Source organism: Pelophylax lessonae (genome assembly GCF_965119305.1).
Source record: "Pelophylax lessonae genome assembly, chromosome: 8".
Classification (NCBI taxonomy): domain Eukaryota; kingdom Metazoa; phylum Chordata; class Amphibia; order Anura; family Ranidae; genus Pelophylax; species Pelophylax lessonae.
In genome coordinates, this window is record NC_138775.1 from 146,593,774 (window position 1) to 146,612,820 (window position 19,047).

General features: G+C 41.3%; 1 protein-coding gene across 2 annotated transcripts in view; it reads left to right on the forward strand.

Moving 5' to 3' along the window:
- The window catches only part of DDR2 (discoidin domain receptor tyrosine kinase 2), a 167,755-nt gene that overhangs the window by 136,036 nt on the left and 12,672 nt on the right, over window positions 1-19,047 (forward strand). For both annotated transcript variants that reach the window (XM_082264960.1, XM_082264961.1), the window contains 3 exons: window positions 643-773; window positions 3,041-3,239; window positions 12,522-12,742. In XM_082264960.1, the coding sequence (XP_082121086.1) occupies window positions 643-773; window positions 3,041-3,239; window positions 12,522-12,742 (551 nt within the window). The remainder of the gene's footprint in view (window positions 1-642; window positions 774-3,040; window positions 3,240-12,521; window positions 12,743-19,047) is intronic.

Here is a 19,047-nt window from a genome sequence, read left to right on the forward strand (position 1 = left end):
CATCCATGTTGGAGTATTTCTGGGGAAATATGAGACAGAAAATGATAAATGGATATAATTGTTTATAGGATGTCAAATAACAGCAGCCTGGCAATTGGTATAAATGTTTACACTTTCTTACTTATTCTTGAAAGCATTTAAAAAAAAACTTTTTGTTCACATTGAGGTAGATTTGCTAAAACTGGAGAGTGCAAAATCTGGTGCAGATGTGCATGGTAGCCAATCAGCTTCTAACTTTAGCTTGTAATCTTTGACAAAAAACCTGGAAGCTGATTGGTTTTTATACAGAGCTGCACCAGATTGTGCACTTTCCAGTTTTAGTAAATCAATCCCATTGTGTTTCCCGTTTTTATGATTGCATGTGCAATACAGATTTGAAGATACTTTTTTTAGAGGATGTTTACCAGTTAGTGTATTCAGTACCTTGAAAATGCTTTTGAGATAATATGAAAATCAATCCAAAATAAGCGATTACTATGAGAAAACTCAATTTGCTTCCTCTCCTGGGCATATTTTTCTTTTACCCTAAAACCAAAAGATCTTTACCTTCACAACTCTTTTTCCTTTTTGTATTAATGCCTAATATTTTACTATCCTTAACTTCTACAATATTTTCACATACAGATATTTACTCTCTTCTAGATCCGACTCTCAAAATAGACGACAGCCACACCCGCCTTCTGATCGGTTGCTTAGTTGCAATTATTTTAATTCTGGTAGCTATTATTGTCATAATCCTATGGAGACAGTTCTGGCAAAAGATGCTGGAAAAGGTTAGTTTATAAGCATAATCTATATTTATCTCATTCTCACATATCATTATTTTTATATAAATGGTACCAAATAATTTATCACAATTTTGATCCTAACTAATGTACTGAATGCATGACTTTACAAGAATATTATAATTGATACTGAATTGTTTATGCTGTAATAATAAGTTTGTTAGTGGGCCTGGAAAAACTGCCCAAAATCTCAGTAAACTTTTTCACATTGTAAAATATGACCTAAAGGGTAACTCCACTTTCGTGGGGAAAAAAAAAAAAAAAACAGCAAATAAAGAAAAAACAATATAGCGTATACGATTACGACACAAATCATATTGCAATTGAATGTTATTAAAATGACCTTTCCTTTTTAACCCTTTAACCTTCAATACGGGCACTTTCACCCCCTTCCTGCCCAGGCCAATTTTCAGCTTTCAGCGCTGTCACACTTTGAATGACAATTGCGCGGTCATGCAACACTGTACCCATATGACATTTTTAGCATTTTTTTCACACAAATAGAGCTTTCTTTTGCTGATATTGAAACACTGCTGGGTTTTTTATTTCTTACAAAAAAAAAAAGAAAGGCGGCACTGATGGGCACTGATAGGCTGCACTGATGAGGTGGCACTTATGGGCACTAATGAGGTGGCACTTATGGGCACTGATGAGGTGGCACTGATGAGGAGGTACAAATATGCCACACTGATGGGCACTGATAGGCAGCACTGATGAGCACTGATAGGTGGCACTGATGAGCACTGATAGGTGGCACTAATAGGCACTGAAAGGCGGCACTGATGGGCACTGAGAGGTGGCACTGATGAGCACTGAGAGGCGGCACTGATGGGTTGCACTGATAAGCACTGATGGGCGGCACTGATGGACACTGATGGGCAGTGCAGATGAGCAGGCACTAATGAGCACTGACTGGCAGTACTATGGGCACTGATTGTGGGCACTGATGGTGGGCATTGATTGGCACTGTGTTTCACTTTTCTGTAATTAGGGCACTGATGATCAGTGCCCTGATTACCTGTCCTGGTCTCCCCTGTGAGGAGGAGCCGCTGATCGGCTCTCCTCGCCACACACTTTGACAGTGTGAGGCGGGGAGAGCCAATAAACGGCACTTTCTCAATTACATGTGACCAACTGAGATTGGATACAGCCGATCACATGGATAATGAGTAATGTCATTGACTCTTTACCAAGATAGGGGTCGCGCCATGTCCTACCAACATGGCACATCCACGATCGCCGCACAGTCGTGCGAGAGAGGCTGTTCTGGTGCGCCGTCATATGACGGCGTCCCAGAACAATAGCTGCACTGCTCCCCCCCCCCCCCCGTCACTGTTGTAATTTTCTGAAAATGCAATGCAATATGGCTACCTGGAGCTGTTCCGTACACAGAATGTGTACTGACCACACCCCAGAAACATAATTTCATGTTTGTGTGATTGGCTCACCAATTATTCCAGAAGTCTGCCTAAAATAAAAGTCAGATTTCTGGCATGCCCTTGCAACAAAATTGTCTTTTTTGGTGAGATACTCCCAATAGGAACACGTCTAAAGGGTTGCAGACCCAGTAGCTTCCCTCATTAGTGTCCTGCAGCTGCCACAGCTGATAGATAATTATGAAACCACTCCCATTTGACCCACTCAGCACAGTGAATCAAACAATTATTTCTTCAGAATAACAAAAGGTAGGACTCTGCAACAAAGTTTGTTAAAATCCCTGCAATGTACATAGATCATCCAGAGGAGAATGTTTTTTCTCATAAAAAGTGGAGTTACGCTTTAAATAATGCATTCATTTTGGCAGCCTGATCATTGATAGGTTAGACCATACATATGGCTAACACTGAACAGTTTGGTAATTAGGCAACCTAACACATTTCTAGATTGTGCTAGAAAAGGTTGCATGATTACTGTCATTGCACAATTAGATATCTATTCCTCCTGAACTACAGTATGTAAGGTGAGCAAATCCGACACATGCAGACTGTTGGCAAATTAACATTGAAATCGAATGTGTCTGATAATCTGTGCATGGGCACTTCAACTTCTGACACTGAAAGACATATTAGATGGTGGTGCGACCAATGTCTTTTTGTATCAGATGAAAACTGTTATTTTTATCCAGCGCATGTAAGCATGATTGAAAAACCTTGGATATTATATTTTGTGTATTATTTTATTTTTGAGTATAAATGGAGATTACTTGGAAAGTTGCTTGTTCTGCTGGCCTTGGTCAATTTTTTCTCTTTTCCTAGGCATCAAGACGAATGTTGGATGAAGAGCTGACTGTCAGCCTCTCAATTCCAAGTGATTGCAATACCTACAATACAAATCGAAGGCATGAATCTGTGTCAGCTAGTGAACAAGAATCAAATTCTACTTATGACAGGATATTCCCACTTAGCGCAGACTATAAAGAACTCACTGCACAAGCAGTTGTAGAGGAAGAAGCTGGTAAGGAGAGCTTGTTTAGTGTATACTTTTAAAGTAGGACTGTATGAACTAAATGAAACTATTTTGTTAAAGATCTGCAATACGAATATCAGGCAAATAAAACTGACTATGATGTAGTGCTAATCATCTCAAGTATTTACTAGAAAAATAAACTTTTTGCTGTGTGTAATAATTAAACATTTTTAATGCTATGAAATTTTGGATAGCTCCTTCCCACTTACTGAACTGCAGAATCAGAGTTTACAACAAGAGTATTCACTGAAATGCAAAAATGACAGAGAAAGTGAAGAGTGGCAGCAAGCATGCCCTTAATCCCTTTGTGCCTACGGGTAAAACAAATCTTAATGCCTAAGCACAATTCTGCAACTTTGACATGTATTAGTAAAACTGTACATACCATCACAACTACTTTTGCATCCGGGTGGAATATACCACATTTTTTTTCAGGAGAAATTGGGCTTTCATTTGGTGGTAAATGGTAATGGTAATGGCTATCTCCTGATTTTTTTTTTATTATTATGAAAGGAGATCTGGCCCAAAAAAATAAAAAAAAATCATTTTATAAATGTAGCTGTATATTTCTTGCTACTACCATAACCTTACACCATAGAACAACCCAAATGAAATTCTCCTACTCCTGACAATGGCAGCAATACCACATATGTTAGTAAGTTGTTTGTACCCGTAGTACAGTCCAAAAACAATAGTGTGTATATTTTTTTTCATTTATCCTACCCAAAACACACAGACGCTGACCTTGATCAAACCTCGATCTAGGGGTTTTTTTTGTATTTTTTTTATTATTATTATTTTTTCACACACTTTTTTTATCACTCTGCAAGGAGAGAGAGAAATAAGATATATCTTTCTCCTCCATTCATAGAGAGAAGACACAAGGGTGGGCTTCACAGTGACTGATCACTGAGATAGCCAATCAGAGGCTTTCACAGTAATCAGATGACCTGGAATCAGGAGTTCCGGATCCCGATCATTAGTACAGGGCCCAGGGTTCTCCATGAGACCCCTATCTCTGTGCTGAGAGCGTGCCATGTGGCTAGCTCCCAGCACAAAGAGAGATACGCAAATATGTGGCCCCACAGAAAAAAGCCCAGCTGAGTGGGGCCGCATATTTGTGTTAGGTCGGTGTGAGGGGGTAAAGTGTATTACCAGGACAAACTTTTTTTCAGTTTAGGATAGAGTGGAGAACTAGTACACCTTATATAAGTTCATCATGTCACAACAGCATGCAGTAGTGATGTGGAAGTCAGCAGAAGGAACTAGTGAGAGTTGCAGGGGCAGAAAAAAGGAACACGATGGGTCGATCTAGGAACTTGTAGAGGAAGGAACTAGTAAGAGTTGCAGGTGCACAAGAGAATGACACTCCTGTGTTCGTTGGTTTCCAGGGAACTTAAGGGAATGATTTCTTATGAATGGATCAGTGTTTTGATGGCACTAGAGGTGAGTAATTTACACTTTTCTTTTACAGGTATAGCTTTGCTTGGGAACTTCATTATTGCAATAGACTTGTTTTAATGCCATTTATGTTTAACCACCTCCTTGTTTCAGCAAATAAGTTACCAGCAGTTTGTTACAGTCACCCACCTCTCAGTTATCTGCAATTAGTAATAGGATGTCAGTGGCACTTGAATTTAGTGACTCCTGAATGACCCACTATGCTACACTCAGTTAACTAGCCTTTCTCTTTGATACTGGATAATGCTCTATCAGCTTTACTCTTATTAAGCATATTTTTTCTCTGTGCATCCGCATCTGGGGAAGCTAAGCATTTGAATTACTGACAACAATAATTTGTGCATTATGGTGATCTTGGGTCCTGAGGCTACCTCATTCTCCCTATTTTGGCAGGGATAGCAAACTGCTCCTAAATACTGCATTCAGCTCAGTCTAGTACTGTAGGACCAAGGATGGGCTCTGATTGATGACCGGTGTCTAATTTATACATGCTGGTGAACAAATATTTTTTCCACCATATGGTACATCCCCTTGAGTCCAGGAAACACTACATCAACACCACTAGGCACTTGCTTACTGTGCCCATTTCGGCCTTGTTCACATGAGATGAGTTACCTGCTGTATTTCAAGGTGTGAATTATTGTTAAAGTTTAATTCCTATCCAAAGTTTTTGTCATTTTGGAAAGAGAGAGGAAGATTTCGAACCACGGTTAGATTTTGCTATTGCTATGCCTCCCTCACTTCCTGCCTAAGTAACATTCGTAAAGACTGGAAGAGATAGGAATTTTTTCATTGGGGTGAAAGAATGCAAACAAAACACTTTTTTTAAGATATGTGAAAAGGTTAAACATCTGTTATGTTTCTTATTCTGTGGCTTTCTTTCTGCTCTAATGACACCCTTCGCCCTTGTGTCATTCAGTCAGGAATGAAGAGGTAGTCTACCCTGTACAGGTCAAGGACAGAATTAACCTGACAAAGATTCTAACCCTTTCCTTTCTATCCAAAACCTATAAGATTTTTTGACTGAAGTTGGTCTTTGAAGCGGCAACTCACTGAGACAAGTGTTTCCAGTAAAAAAAAAAATGGAAGTATGAAACTACTGGGTTTAAAATATTAGGGCAGCATGGCAAGTTGCCGATAGAAAGTATTTAAGTCATCTATCCTTTTAGTTTACCCCCTTGCGTTACTTTAACTGACAATCGCGCAGTCGTGCGACGCTGTACTTTTGGTGGTATTTGATCACCTCTGCAGTTTTGAACTTTTGCGCTAAAAGGAAAAAAAAGGAAAAAAAGACCGACAATTTTAAAATAAAAAACAAAACAATATTTTTTACTTTCTGCTATAATACACATCCAAAAAACAAATAGAAAAGAATCAAACTCCTTCATAAATTTAGACCAATATGTATTCTGCCACATGTTTTTGGTAAAAAAAATCCCAATAAGCATATTGATTGGTTAGCACAACAGTTATAGCATCTTTTTTTTTTACTCATAATTGTGATGATCAGAGATTTATAGCAGGACTGCTATACTGCAGTGGACAAATCGAACACTAACTGACACTTTTGACACTTTTTTGGGAACTAGTGACACTAATACAGCAATCAGTACTAAAAAAAATATACACTGTCACTCTACTAATGACATTGGCTGGGAATGGGTTAACATTAGGGGCGATCAAAGGGTTAAATGTGTGCCTAGCTGGTGTTTTCTTACTGTAGGGGAGGTGCTTGCAGGGCCGCTGATAGAAATCATGGGGCCCCGTACAGCCTACCTGATGGGGCCCCTTAAGCCCCACCCCTGCCCCCTCCCTAGACCCCGCCCCTGGCCCCTCCCTAGACCCCGCCTTGAAACAAAGTGCAGTTTTGTCTTTAAGTGATATTTATCTTCCTCCAGCCAGTTATAGGTTTGATTATCCAAAAGGAATACCGATTTCAGAGGGGAACAGACCTCTTTTATCTCAGGATGGTTCTATGAAATAAATACCCCACATTTCAATGGAATAACGCAGGCCATAGTTTACAAGCATTTTTTGCTGAATGGCAAAACATTTTTTGAAAAATGCTATGAGCTTTTTTAACACTGCTCTTAAAGCGGTAGATAGGTTTCAGGGATGGAGCCCAGTGTCTTAAGATACTGGTTGCTCAAAAATAAAAATCATACATATCCACTGCTTACTGGCCCTATAATCTATTTTTCCTGAAATTGTGGTTTTCTGCCTCCTTGTAATGTCCTCTGTGAGCTCCAGAAGCTCTCCTTTCCACTTTCCCTGTAACAGGAAGACGGAGCACTGCAGAAGAAAGTTGGAGATTTGGAGTAGGCTGAGTGCAATAGAAGGGACTTTAAAGTGATTGTAAAGTCCTGTTCCCCATTCACACCTGAGACCTTGTAACACTAACGGGTCACATGACACTGGGGAGGGAAAATGGCTAATTGGGCCCAATTTGGGCATTTTCACTTAGGGTGTGCTCACTTTTGTTGCCAGCGGTTTAGACAATAATGGCTGTGTGAGTTATTTTGAGGGGACAGCAAATTGACACTGTTATACAAGCTGTACACTCACTACTTTACATTGTAGCAGTGTCATTTCTTCAGTGTTGTCACATGAAAAGATAAAATAAAATATTTACAAAAATGTGAGGGGTGTACTCACTTCTGTAATATACTGTATATTTAAAGCAGTCCTAAACCCAAAAGCAGACATTTAGTATATTACATTGCATTAGTTTTCTTTTTTAGACTCTCTTTCCTTAATTTTTATATGGTGATCTAGCTAGTAAGTCTTTTGTCTTGCAAAAGAACAAGCTCTCCTGGAGATGTATCACTTTACAGAGATGAGAGAAACCATTTACCACTGAGAGGGGGCTTACAATGATCAGCTTCTTATGAGCTTTTAGTTATTCATGTAAAATCTTCACAGATCCCAGGAGGCTACAGAAGCTGGGAGTGACACACAGTGGTCTGCTACAGGCACTCCTATGGAATGCTGTGTAGCACAGGAAAATATTTTTTCAGCTTCTGGGTTTAGTGTTAAGTGCCAGTTCACATAAATGCAATGCGGGAACCCTGTGAATCCACTGCAGGTTCCCGCATCGCATTCAAATCGCAAGCAGTTCACACTGCCATATGCGAATCGTTGGGGGTGTCAATACAAAGTTAACAACACCCCAAGATCAGTTTGCATATCGCAGTGCGAACTGTCAGTTCGGACATGAATCGCATAGGTGTGAACCACCATGCGATCCAATCCTGCTGCGGATCAAAAAAGGGTCCTGTGCGAGTTGTGTCCGAATGCGATGCAAATTCAGCCTTACAATATGTATGCTTGAATTTGCATTGCACAGACATCGCATGTGATTTGCAGAGCAGTGCGCTGCAAATCATATGCGATGTCTGATCTCGTACTAATGTGAACCAGGACTAAATCCTGGCTTTCACAGACAGTTGGTGATTCTAGTACTAAATTCAAAGGGGGGCACACAGAAAATGCTGGGGCTAAGCTAACTGTTTTGAAATAGCACTGTGGTGGCTCTGAAATAAATTGCCGCCACTGCTATCCCTACCCCGGTGGTGATGGGAACTCAGGCCCTTATATACATGGAGGCTAAAAATAAGCTGGGCATAAAATTTCCGCACCCGAGGAGCTGCAGGTGCCACCGTATACAGCCTTCTAACACTGTATACAGCCTTCTAACACCGTATACAGCCTTCTAACACCGTATACAGCCTTCTAACACCGTATACAGCCTTCTAACACCGTATACAGCCTTCTAACACCGTATACAGCCTTCTAACACTGTATACAGCCTTCTAACACTGTATACAGCCTTCTAACACCGTATACAGCCTTCTATACAAGTTCCTGTTCTCTTGATAAAAGCTGATGCTTCAAATACTGTATATAGATTGTCCAGTTCATCTCACTGCTCCTCTCTGCGCTCTCTTCTGTTCTCTGTCACTCTCTTCCCTCCCTCAGTCGTTCACTCTGTTCCTTTCTTTTTTTTTGGTATCTCATCCTTTCCTCTCTCTCCATATATCTTTCTGCTCTCTCTTTTTCCTTCTCTGCCCATTTCTCTTTCTGTATCTATGATATTATATATATATATATATATATATATATATATATATATATATATATATATATATATTCATTCTATCTCTCTCTGCTGTATCTCTATCATTTTAGTCTCTCTCCCTCTCTATCTTTATTTTGTGATATATAATCTTTAACTCTCTGTCTCTTTATCTTTCTCTCTTCTTCTCTTTCTTTCTCTATGTATCTCTTTCTCTCTCTCTTTATTTCTCACTCCCTCCGCCCCTCTCTCTTTCTGCCTACCTCTCTGCTTCTTTCTCCATTTCTCTTTTTCTCTCTCCCTCTATCTCTCTCCATCTTTATCTTATATTATATAATATTTATCAATCTGTCTCTTTCTGTCTGCCCCTCCATCTGTAATTCTCTCTATATCTCGTTTTCTCTATCTCTCTCTTTCAGTCTCTTTCCCCTTTCATCTCTCTCTGTCTCTCTTTATCCCTCTCTTTCTCTATTGCTCTCTCCATCTCCCTCTCTTTCTCCATCTCTCTCTCTCTGTCCACCGCTCTCTCTATAATATTTATCTGTCTCTTTCTCTCGGTCTCGCTCTTTCTGTCTGCTCCTCCATCTCTAATTCTCTCTATATCTTGTTTTCTCCATCTCTTTCAGTCTCTTTCCCCTTTTATCTCTCTTTTTCTCTCCCTCTCTTTCTCTCTCTCTGTCTCTCCATCTCTCTCCCATCTATATATCTCTCTTTTCTCCTCTCAGTCTCTCTCTCTCCCATCTATATATCTCTCTCTTCTCCTCTCAGTCTCTCTCTCTCCCATCTATATATCTCTCTCTTCTTCTCTCAGTCTCTCTCTCTCCCATCTATATATCTCTCTCTTCTCCTCTCAGTCTCTCTCTCTCTCTCCCATCTATATATCTCTCTCTTCTTCTCTCAGTCTCTCTCTCTCCCATCTATATATCTCTCTCTTCTTCTCTCAGTCTCTCTCTCCCATCTATATATCTCTCTCTTCTCCTCTCAGTCTCTCTCTCTCTCTCTCTCCCATCTATATAAATATGTCTCTCTTCTCAGTCTGTCTCTCCCCATCTCTCTCTCTCTTTCTCTCTGTCTGGGATCAGAGTTTTTAGATAAAGTGAAAGCAGAGATTTTTAGGGCAGTGTCACAATGCTTCCCACCTCTGGCAGAGAGAATCCTCTGTTCATTACATATTGAACTCCTGTAACTTTCCCTTGTGACAGAAGTGACAGGATGCCTTCAATGACACTGCTATGGTTATTGCTTTTATTTCCAACCTGAAAAAAAAGCTTTTCTGTTCTCAGGTAGCTTGAATAAAAAGCACAAATTTGAAAGCATAACTTTTTTTTTTACTATAGAAGTCTTTTGGCTGACTTGGGAAATAATACCAGTGAGGCAAGCATATTTAGCTACATCAATCCTGTAAACGTTTACAAAGTCAAATACATAAAGAAACAATCTGGATTTTCTGGGCTTTCCTTCAATGTTTAGCCCTGCCTGACTTTGTGGGAAATAAAATGTGTCTTCAGTGTTCAGACACATCTGAATGTTCTGCTGTGTTAGGCACTGCACTGTGAAAGTCTGGCAGCCTCACAATCACGAACCTCTTCTTCTCCTCACTAACTTACCTCTTCTCCTCAGTGCCTTCCTGCAGTGCTGTTGCCTGCTTTCTGGAGAGAAATGTCGGCTGCCTGTGTCTGAGATGTTTCCTCTCTGCCTCCTCACAGACACAGCTTCCAGGCCGAGTGGGGAGCAGAGCTGAGCACCATAAGCAGGGGAAGAGAGATCACTCCGCCAGGGCAGGGAAGGCAATAAGCAGGCTGCAGGCAAGAATCCTATGCATGCAGAGCGGGCACTGAATTGACATGCGCCCGAAACAGAAGTAGTCCCTCCCACACATACCAGCACATTATTACAGAGGGGCCCAGAAAAAGGAAAAACACTAGTTAAGTAAGTAGGAGAGGGGATGCTGTTAATTCAAAAAGCCTTATTTTTTTTATTATTATTCTGCACTGTGTTTTAGATTTTAGACTGCCCGGGCCCCCCTGCAGAGCTGAGGACTCCGGGCCCAGTACAACAGGGCCAGTTGTACTGGCTTATCAGCAGGCCATGAGTGCTTGTACTAGGGGTAGGCATAGATCCGTGTCCCTGCTTGAAGGAACACAGGACCCATGCCTTCTTTACTGACAGAACAGCTATCTGCCTTGTTTACATAGGCAGACAGCCGTTCCCCCTCTGTACCGAAGGATCGGAGGGTGCCGGTGGAAATCGAGTCTGCGGTACCCGTCGATCAGCTTTGGCTGTGTACAATCAATTACGTACTAGGTACCTGATCTGGCACACTACCTGCTGACTGGGAACATTCCAGAAGAAATAATCCAGAGCTGCATAGTGGAAATCCAGGCTAGTATTGATTAAAGAGCGCAAGATCATATCCCACAAGGTAAGTACATACCCCTAAGGGGAGCCATAAGGGAGAAGATAAATCAGGAGACAAACCCCTCCACAGCACTGACGCCACAGATCATCTATTCAAGTGTAAATAGAACACTGGTGATTGGAATTCACCACAACCACAGACATAGACACATATTTGGATTTTCGTGCTTCACATTTTGATATCAGCACACTATAAATATTTTTGATGCTAACAGAGTGAAGCTATAATGCAGTCATATTTCTAAACATCACAACTATATGTATTTTGGGAATCTATTTGTATTTTATTAGTTTAGAATTTAATGGTTTACTGAATATCAATATAATTTAGTTTTGGGAAAAAAAATAATAATAATTTAGTACACAACAAGGATTTTAAACATTGATATTCTAATTGGTATTTATATATTCATTTCACATTTATATTTTTTTTGTCATAGTTATCACAAATTTGTTTTTTTCACAGCAAAATTGAATGCTCAGCACTTTTACACATATTTAATATTTTAGCACTTACCTTAAAGGGAGTGATCAGTGCAAGCAGCATTAATATATTGTCTTCATACATAGTTGCTCGCGGGATCACACAAATTATCCATATTTGACAAACAATACCCCTGCATAGACAAAATTTCTAATACCGAATGCTAAACTAAACATCTCAGGCAAATAATATAGCTATGTTTTGCCCAGAACAGAGTTAACTAAGTTGATGAAGTTTATTAGGAACTGCTGTTGTTGATGTCAGGCAGGACAAGGGTTTTTCTAAAAATGTTTTTCTACAAATGTTCCTTGATTACAACTGCTATAGCAGATTATAACCATTCTAAAGTACCCATTGCAACTTGTCATTTATTTAATATGTCCCCCTAAACCAGAAGGATGAAACTCAAATTTGCATTTAGTTCTGTGGGAACCATTTCAGCATTCATTTCCTCCATTTTTATAAATGAGTGCTACCCAATTCTGCAAAATGTTAAAAAAAAAATGCATTTTTGTCCTTGGATGACCATAGTTTTGAAATCCTTCCAGATTTTCTAGCATTGCCCCCATAATTGTAAACGTCTACACATGCCAGTTATGCATAATAATTACAGGGAAAATAGATCTTGCAAATTTAAACACTATCTCTTTGAAATACTGAAAACTGACCTGGAAGCAAGAAGAATAAATATACTATGCATGAAGGGACATACTGTATTTTTGTTCATCACTAATGTAATCATAAGCTTTACAATAAATACAATTTTACACTGCAAATCTAAAAGTTTTTATATGACTTAACCTGAAAAACATTTTTTTTTTTCACCAAACAGGAAGTTCTGCTGGCAAACTACCACTGCCCACCAATGCAGAAGGAGTCCCACATTACGCTGAGGCAGATATAGTTAATTTGCAAGGGGTGACAGGTGGCAACACCTACTCAGTCCCAGCAATCACAATGGACCTACTGTCTGGTAAAGAAGTAGCAGTGGAGGAATTTCCAAGGAAACATTTAACCTTCAAAGAGAAACTTGGGGAGGGTCAGTTTGGTGAGGTTAGTAAGTATGTCCATGTTTACATGCAGACTTAAATAGTTTAGTTCAAAAATTATGTTATCATTGTATCTAAACTGCATATGCCTCACTGCACGATATAAGGAGCACATGCTAATTATATTTTTTATAGTTAGATAACAAAAATAATTAAAATGTTATACAGTGAACATACTACAACAATTTCTCTAGTTTGAGAAATAGACCCCTCACAGGTCCTCAACTGGCAGCTTAAGAAGAGGTGGCTAAAAACATTATTTTATTAATGATACATTCTAACAGAGATTAATCTTTCCTTGACTTGCTGTGGACAATATTGAGGTTTTTGGGTGCTCGTATCACCTGTTGCACTGGATTCTGTTTCTGACAGACCACTTATTTTCCCATAGGGTGGATACAATTTAGAAACGTAGCAAGGTCAGGCCATTAATATAGTTTCAAAAAAAGATAAGACCCTCCAGAGGTTTGTGATTGACAATCTGCCTTGACAAAATTGTCCCTCTCTAGGGAAAGTGTATATAACCCACAATTTCCTTTTTAGATTTAGATAGAGTAGGGAAAGGTTTAAACCCCTATTAGATGTTTACTGTCTTTGTCTGCTAGGGAAATTTCTCATCACTTTCTGTCTTGGAGACCAAACAGGATATGATTGGAATTCCAATCTTAGAGAGTTTGCATCAAAAGATATGTCCCCGTTAGAAGATTTATCCTTCACTTTCTCTCATGACAACTTTAAAATTTTAGGAATTGCTCTTACTTTGTGTCTATGTGACAATGTTTAGCAGGACAAAACAAGGGAGGAATATCCCAGGCAAACACAGACCATAAAAATGATCGAATCCTTCCCTATTACATCCAAAACCAAAAAGAAAAATGTTTCACCTTTGCATACATTTTAAATCTCAAACCTAGAAAATGGATACACTCACAACTTGATGGGTCCTGTGTACATGGCATCAGATTCAGCAACCTAACTGTAACTTCTCTTTTCTTCGGTCTCTGTGACAATGTTCAGCAGGACAAAACAAGGAATAAATACCCCACGCAGAGACACAGACCATAAAAATACAACAACTTGGAATAAGATCAAAACCCTTCCCTATTATATCCAAAAATTAAAAAAATAAATAAAAGTTTCACCTTCACACACATTTTAAATTTCAAATCTAAAAAATGGATACACGCACAACTCTAAGCCCTATGTATATGGCATCAGATTCAGCAACTTAACTGCAGCAATGAGACAGCATGCTTCATACAAATACATACACATACAAATACATAATACAATGCATGGCATATAACATTAAACAGCTAAAAATTCAAGCAATATATTCCAAATGTGGTCAAAATGGACCAAAAACATTTCATCAACAAAACAGAAAACCCCTAGTTCCTAAAGCACTGTAATAAAAAAGGTCTTGTGTAAAAAGTGGATAGATCACTTGTAGTGTTGAGCGAACACGGACTGTATTATTCGTGTTCGTACCGAATAATTGGATTTTTTTTACCCGAACACGGACACTTTACTGTATGTTCGGGTAAAAATCCGTGTTCGGTCGTTTTATTTCCGGGTTTTGCATGCTTTGGCGCTCTTTTCATGGCGGGCTTTCAACAGCCAATCAACAATCGTTTAACTGGTGTGCCTTAAGCCATCCCAGCCATGCCTGCAAATGTCTTAGTAGCTGTGATTGGCCGTCTGAAGCATGTGACCAAGTCTTTATAAGTTCGAGGCAGCCGCCGCAGCAGCGTCATTCTGCTGCTTAGCTAAGGGACAGAGCACACATCAATGTGCTGGCTGCTGATTAGGGAAAGATAGGCAGGAAAAAACCATTTGTGTCCGGATAGAATTGAGGGACAGGTCGGAGTGTTTAGGCAGGGCGAGTTGTAGGCATTTTAGGGATAGAGTCTGCTGAATTATAGGGTCAGTGTCTTCTACAAACTACAATCGATATTGCTGTGTGGGGGGTGGGGTGAATCTGCACTCAATCCTGATCTACGATCTCTTCTCAATCCTGTTAGGGACAGAGTCTGCTGAATTTTAGGGAAACTGTGTTCTACAAACTACAATCGATATTGCTGTGTGGTGTGGGATTGGAGATAGGCAGGTGTCAGTGATCCACATCCATTTTTCTGTGTGTGGGCTGCAGTGAACACAATCTTTTTGGGCTGCAGTGAACACAATCTTTTTGGGCTGCAGTGAACACAATCTTTTTGGGGTGCAGTGAACAAAATCTTTTTGGGGTGCAGTGAACACAATCCTTTTTGGTGTGCAGTGAACACAATCTTTGTGGGGTGCAGTGAACAAAATCCTTTGTGGGGTGCAGTGAACACAATCTTTTTGGGGTGCAGTGAACAAAATCCTTTTTGGGGTGCAGTGAACAACATCCTTTTTGGGGTGCAGTGAACACAATCTTTTTGGGGTGCAGTGAACAAAATCCTTTGTGGGGTGCAGTGAACACAATCTTTTTGGGGTGCAGTGAACACAATCTTTTTGGGGTGGAGTGAACAACATCCTTTTTGGGGTGCAGTGAACAAAATCCTTTTTGGGGTGCAGTGAACAAAATCATTTTTGGGGTGCAGTGAACACAATCTTTTTGGGGTGCAGTGAACACAATCTTTGTGGGGTGCAGTGAACACAATCTTTTTGGGGTGGAGTGAACAACATCCTTTTTGGGGTGCAGTGAACAACATCCTTTTTGGGGTGCAGTGAACACAATCTTTTTGGGGTGCAGTGAACACAATCTTTGTGGGGTACAGTGAACAGAATCTTTGTGGGGTGCAGTGAACACAATCTTTGGGGGGTACAGTGAACACAATCTTTTTGGGGTGCAGTGAACACAATCTTTGTGGGGTGCAGTGAACACAATCTTTTTGGGGTGGAGTGAACAAAATCATTTTTGGGGTGCAGTGAACAACATCCTTTTTGGGGTGCAGTGATCAAAATCCTTTTTGGGGTGCAGTGAACACAATCTTTTTGGGGTGCAGTGAACAAAATCCTTTGTGGGGTGCAGTGAACAGAATCTTTGTGGGGTGCAGTGAACACAATCTTTGGGGGGGTACAGTGAACACAATCTTTTTGGGGTGCAGTGAACACAATCTTTGTGGGGTACAGTGAACAGAATCTTTGTGGGGTGCAGTGAACACAATCTTTGGGGGGTACAGTGAACACAATCTTTTTGGGGTGCAGTGAACACAATCTTTGGGGGGTACAGTGAACACAATCTTTTTGGGGTGCAGTGAACACAATCTTTGTGGGGTGCAGTGAACACAATCTTTGGGGGGGTACAGTGAACACAATCTTTTTGGGGTGCAGTGAACAACATCCTTTTAGGGTGCAGTGAACACAATCTTTGTGGGGTGCAGTGAACAACATCCTTTTAGGGTGCAGTGAACACAATCTTTGTGGGGTACAGTGAACAGAATCTTTGTGGGGTGCAGTGAACACAATCTTTGGGGGGTACAGTGAACACAATCTTTGTGAGGTGCAGTGAACACAATCTTTGTGGGGTGCAGTGAACACAATCATTGTGGGGTGCAGTGAACTCAATCTTTGTGGGGTACAGTGAACACAATCTCATACTTCTGAAGATTTGAGGGTGCTGCCTGTTCCATACTCCCCCTACTCCTCATCTAGCCTTTTAGGGGTACAAACAATAGTAATTGGGGCCTAGTGTGGTTGTGTACGTGTGATATACATACACTTTTTTTGGATCATATTTTCTATTCCGCTATTTAATCAAAAACCTTTGGGGATCAGTTAAATTGGGGGATAGTCTGTGTTGGTACGTGTGAGAGAGATCCACCTTTCCAAGTTGTTGGGGTTCATCTCATACTTCTGAAGGTTTGAGGGTGCTGCCTGTTCCATACTCCCCCTACTCCTAGCCTTTTAGGGGTACAAACAATAGTAATTGGGGCCTAGTGTGGTTGTGTACGTGTGATATACATACACTTTTTTTGGATCATATTTTCTATTCCGCTATTTAATCAAAAACCTTTGGGGATCAGTTAAATTGGGGGATAGTCTGTGTTGGTACGTGTGAGAGAGATCCACCTTTCCAAGTTGTTGGGGTTCATCTCATACTTCTGAAGGTTTGAGGGTGCTGCCTGTTCCATACCCCCCCTACTCCTCATCTAGCCTTTTAGGGGTACAAACAATAGTAATTGGGGCCTAGTGTGGTTGTGTACGTGTGATATACATACACTTTTTTTGGATCATATTTTCTATTCCGCTATTTAATCAAAAACCTTTGGGGATCAGTTAAATTGGGGGATAGTCTGTGTTGGTACGTGTGAGAGAGATCCACCTTTCCAAGTTGTTGGGGTTCATCTCATACTTCTGAAGGTTTGAGGGTGCTGCCTGTTCCATACCCCCCCTACTCCTCATCTAGCCTTTTAGGGGTACAAACAATAGTAATTGGGGCCTAGTGTGGTTGTGTACGTGTGATATACATACACTTTTTTTGGATCATATTTTCTATTCCGCTATTTAATCAAAAACCTTTGGGGATCAGTTAAATTGGGGGATAGTCTGTGTTGGTACGTGTGAGAGAGATCCACCTTTCCAAGTTGTTGGGGTTCATCTCATACTTCTGAAGGTTTGAGGGTGCTGCCTGTTCCATACCCCCCCTACTCCTCATCTAGCCTTTTAGGGGTACAAACAATAGTAATTGGGGCCTAGTGTGGTTGTGTACGTGTGATATACATACACTTTTTTTGGATCATATTTTCTATTCCGCTATTTAATCAAAAACCTTTGGGGATCAGTTAAATTGGGGGATAGTCTGTGTTGGTACGTGTGAGAGAGATCCACCTTTCCAAGTTGTTGGGGTTCATCTCATACTTCTGAAGGTTTGAGGGTGCTGCCTGTTCCATACTCCCCCTACTCCTCATCTAGCCTTTTAGGGGTACAAACAATAGTAATTGGGGCCCAGTGTGGTTGTGTACGTGTGATATACATACACTTTTTTTGGATCATATTTTCTATTCCGCTATTTAATTTAACTGGGCCTCCATGCGAGACCTGTGTGCCTTGTTGCGCTGTTTTGAGTACTCCACCAACATGGCCAGTGGCAATGACGCCGTTCTCAGCTTAACTATCCCACTTCTATGCCTCCTTGAAAAAACAATTCGGGCGATGATGGAAGAGGATGTGGCACAGGATGAGGAGGAGGAGGAGGATGAAGAGGTAACATTTCCAAGGCTTTCAGGGCAGTCATTCGCAAGGGGCTCCGAGGGTGGGTTCCTGCACACGCAAACGCCAGGGACGCAATTGTCCAGCAGGGGCACAGTTCTGGAGGATGAGGAGGATGAGGAGGAGGAGGAGCTGGAGGAGGAGATGGAACCATGTTCACAGCAGGGTGGCACCCAGGCCAGCTCATGGCCATCACTGGTGCGTGGCTGGGGGGATACAGAGGACACGGACGATACACCTCCCACAGAGGACAGCCTTTCGTTGCCTCTGGGCAGCCTGGCACACATGAGCGATTACATGCTGCAGTGTCTCCACAACGACCGCCGAGTTGCCCACATTCTAACTTGTGCTGATTACTGGGTGGCCACGCTGCTGGATCCCCGTTACAAGGACAACGTACCGTCCTTAATTCACTCACTGGAGCGCGATCGCAAGATGCGCGAGTACAAGCGCACGCTGGTAGACGCCATGCTGCTGGCATTCCCATCTGACAGCGGGGCCACAGTGGAAGCACAAGGCAGAGGAGGAGGAGGAGGAGGTCGCCAACGCAACCAGGGCACCGCCAGCACCTCAGAAGGCAGGGTTAGCATGGCCGAAATGTGGAAAAGCTTTGTCAGCACGCCACAACAAACAGCAGCACCAGCAGCTCAGATGGAACGTCTTAGCAGGAGGCAGCATTTTACCAACATGGTGGAGCAGTATGTGTGCACACGCCTACATGTAGTGAATGACGGGTCTGCCCCCTTCAACTTCTGGGTCTCCAAATTGGGCACATGGCCTGAGCTTGCCCTTTACGCCTTGGAGGTGCTGGCGTGCCCTGCAGCCAGTGTATTATCTGAACGGGTATTTAGCACGGCTGGGGGCGTTATAACAGACAAGCGCAGCCGCCTGTCCAGAGACAATGTGGACAAGCTCACGTTCATTAAAATGAACCAGGCATGGATCCCACGGGACTTTTCCGTACCTTATGCAGAATAGCAATGGATACCGACCTTACCCACCCATTGTTCCATTTTTGCTCTTTCTCACTCTTTTGGGGTGTACCCTCATTTAAAATTTTTGAAAAGAAGCAGTGTTGGCTACCTCGTCCTCCTCCTCAGGGCCAGATTAATG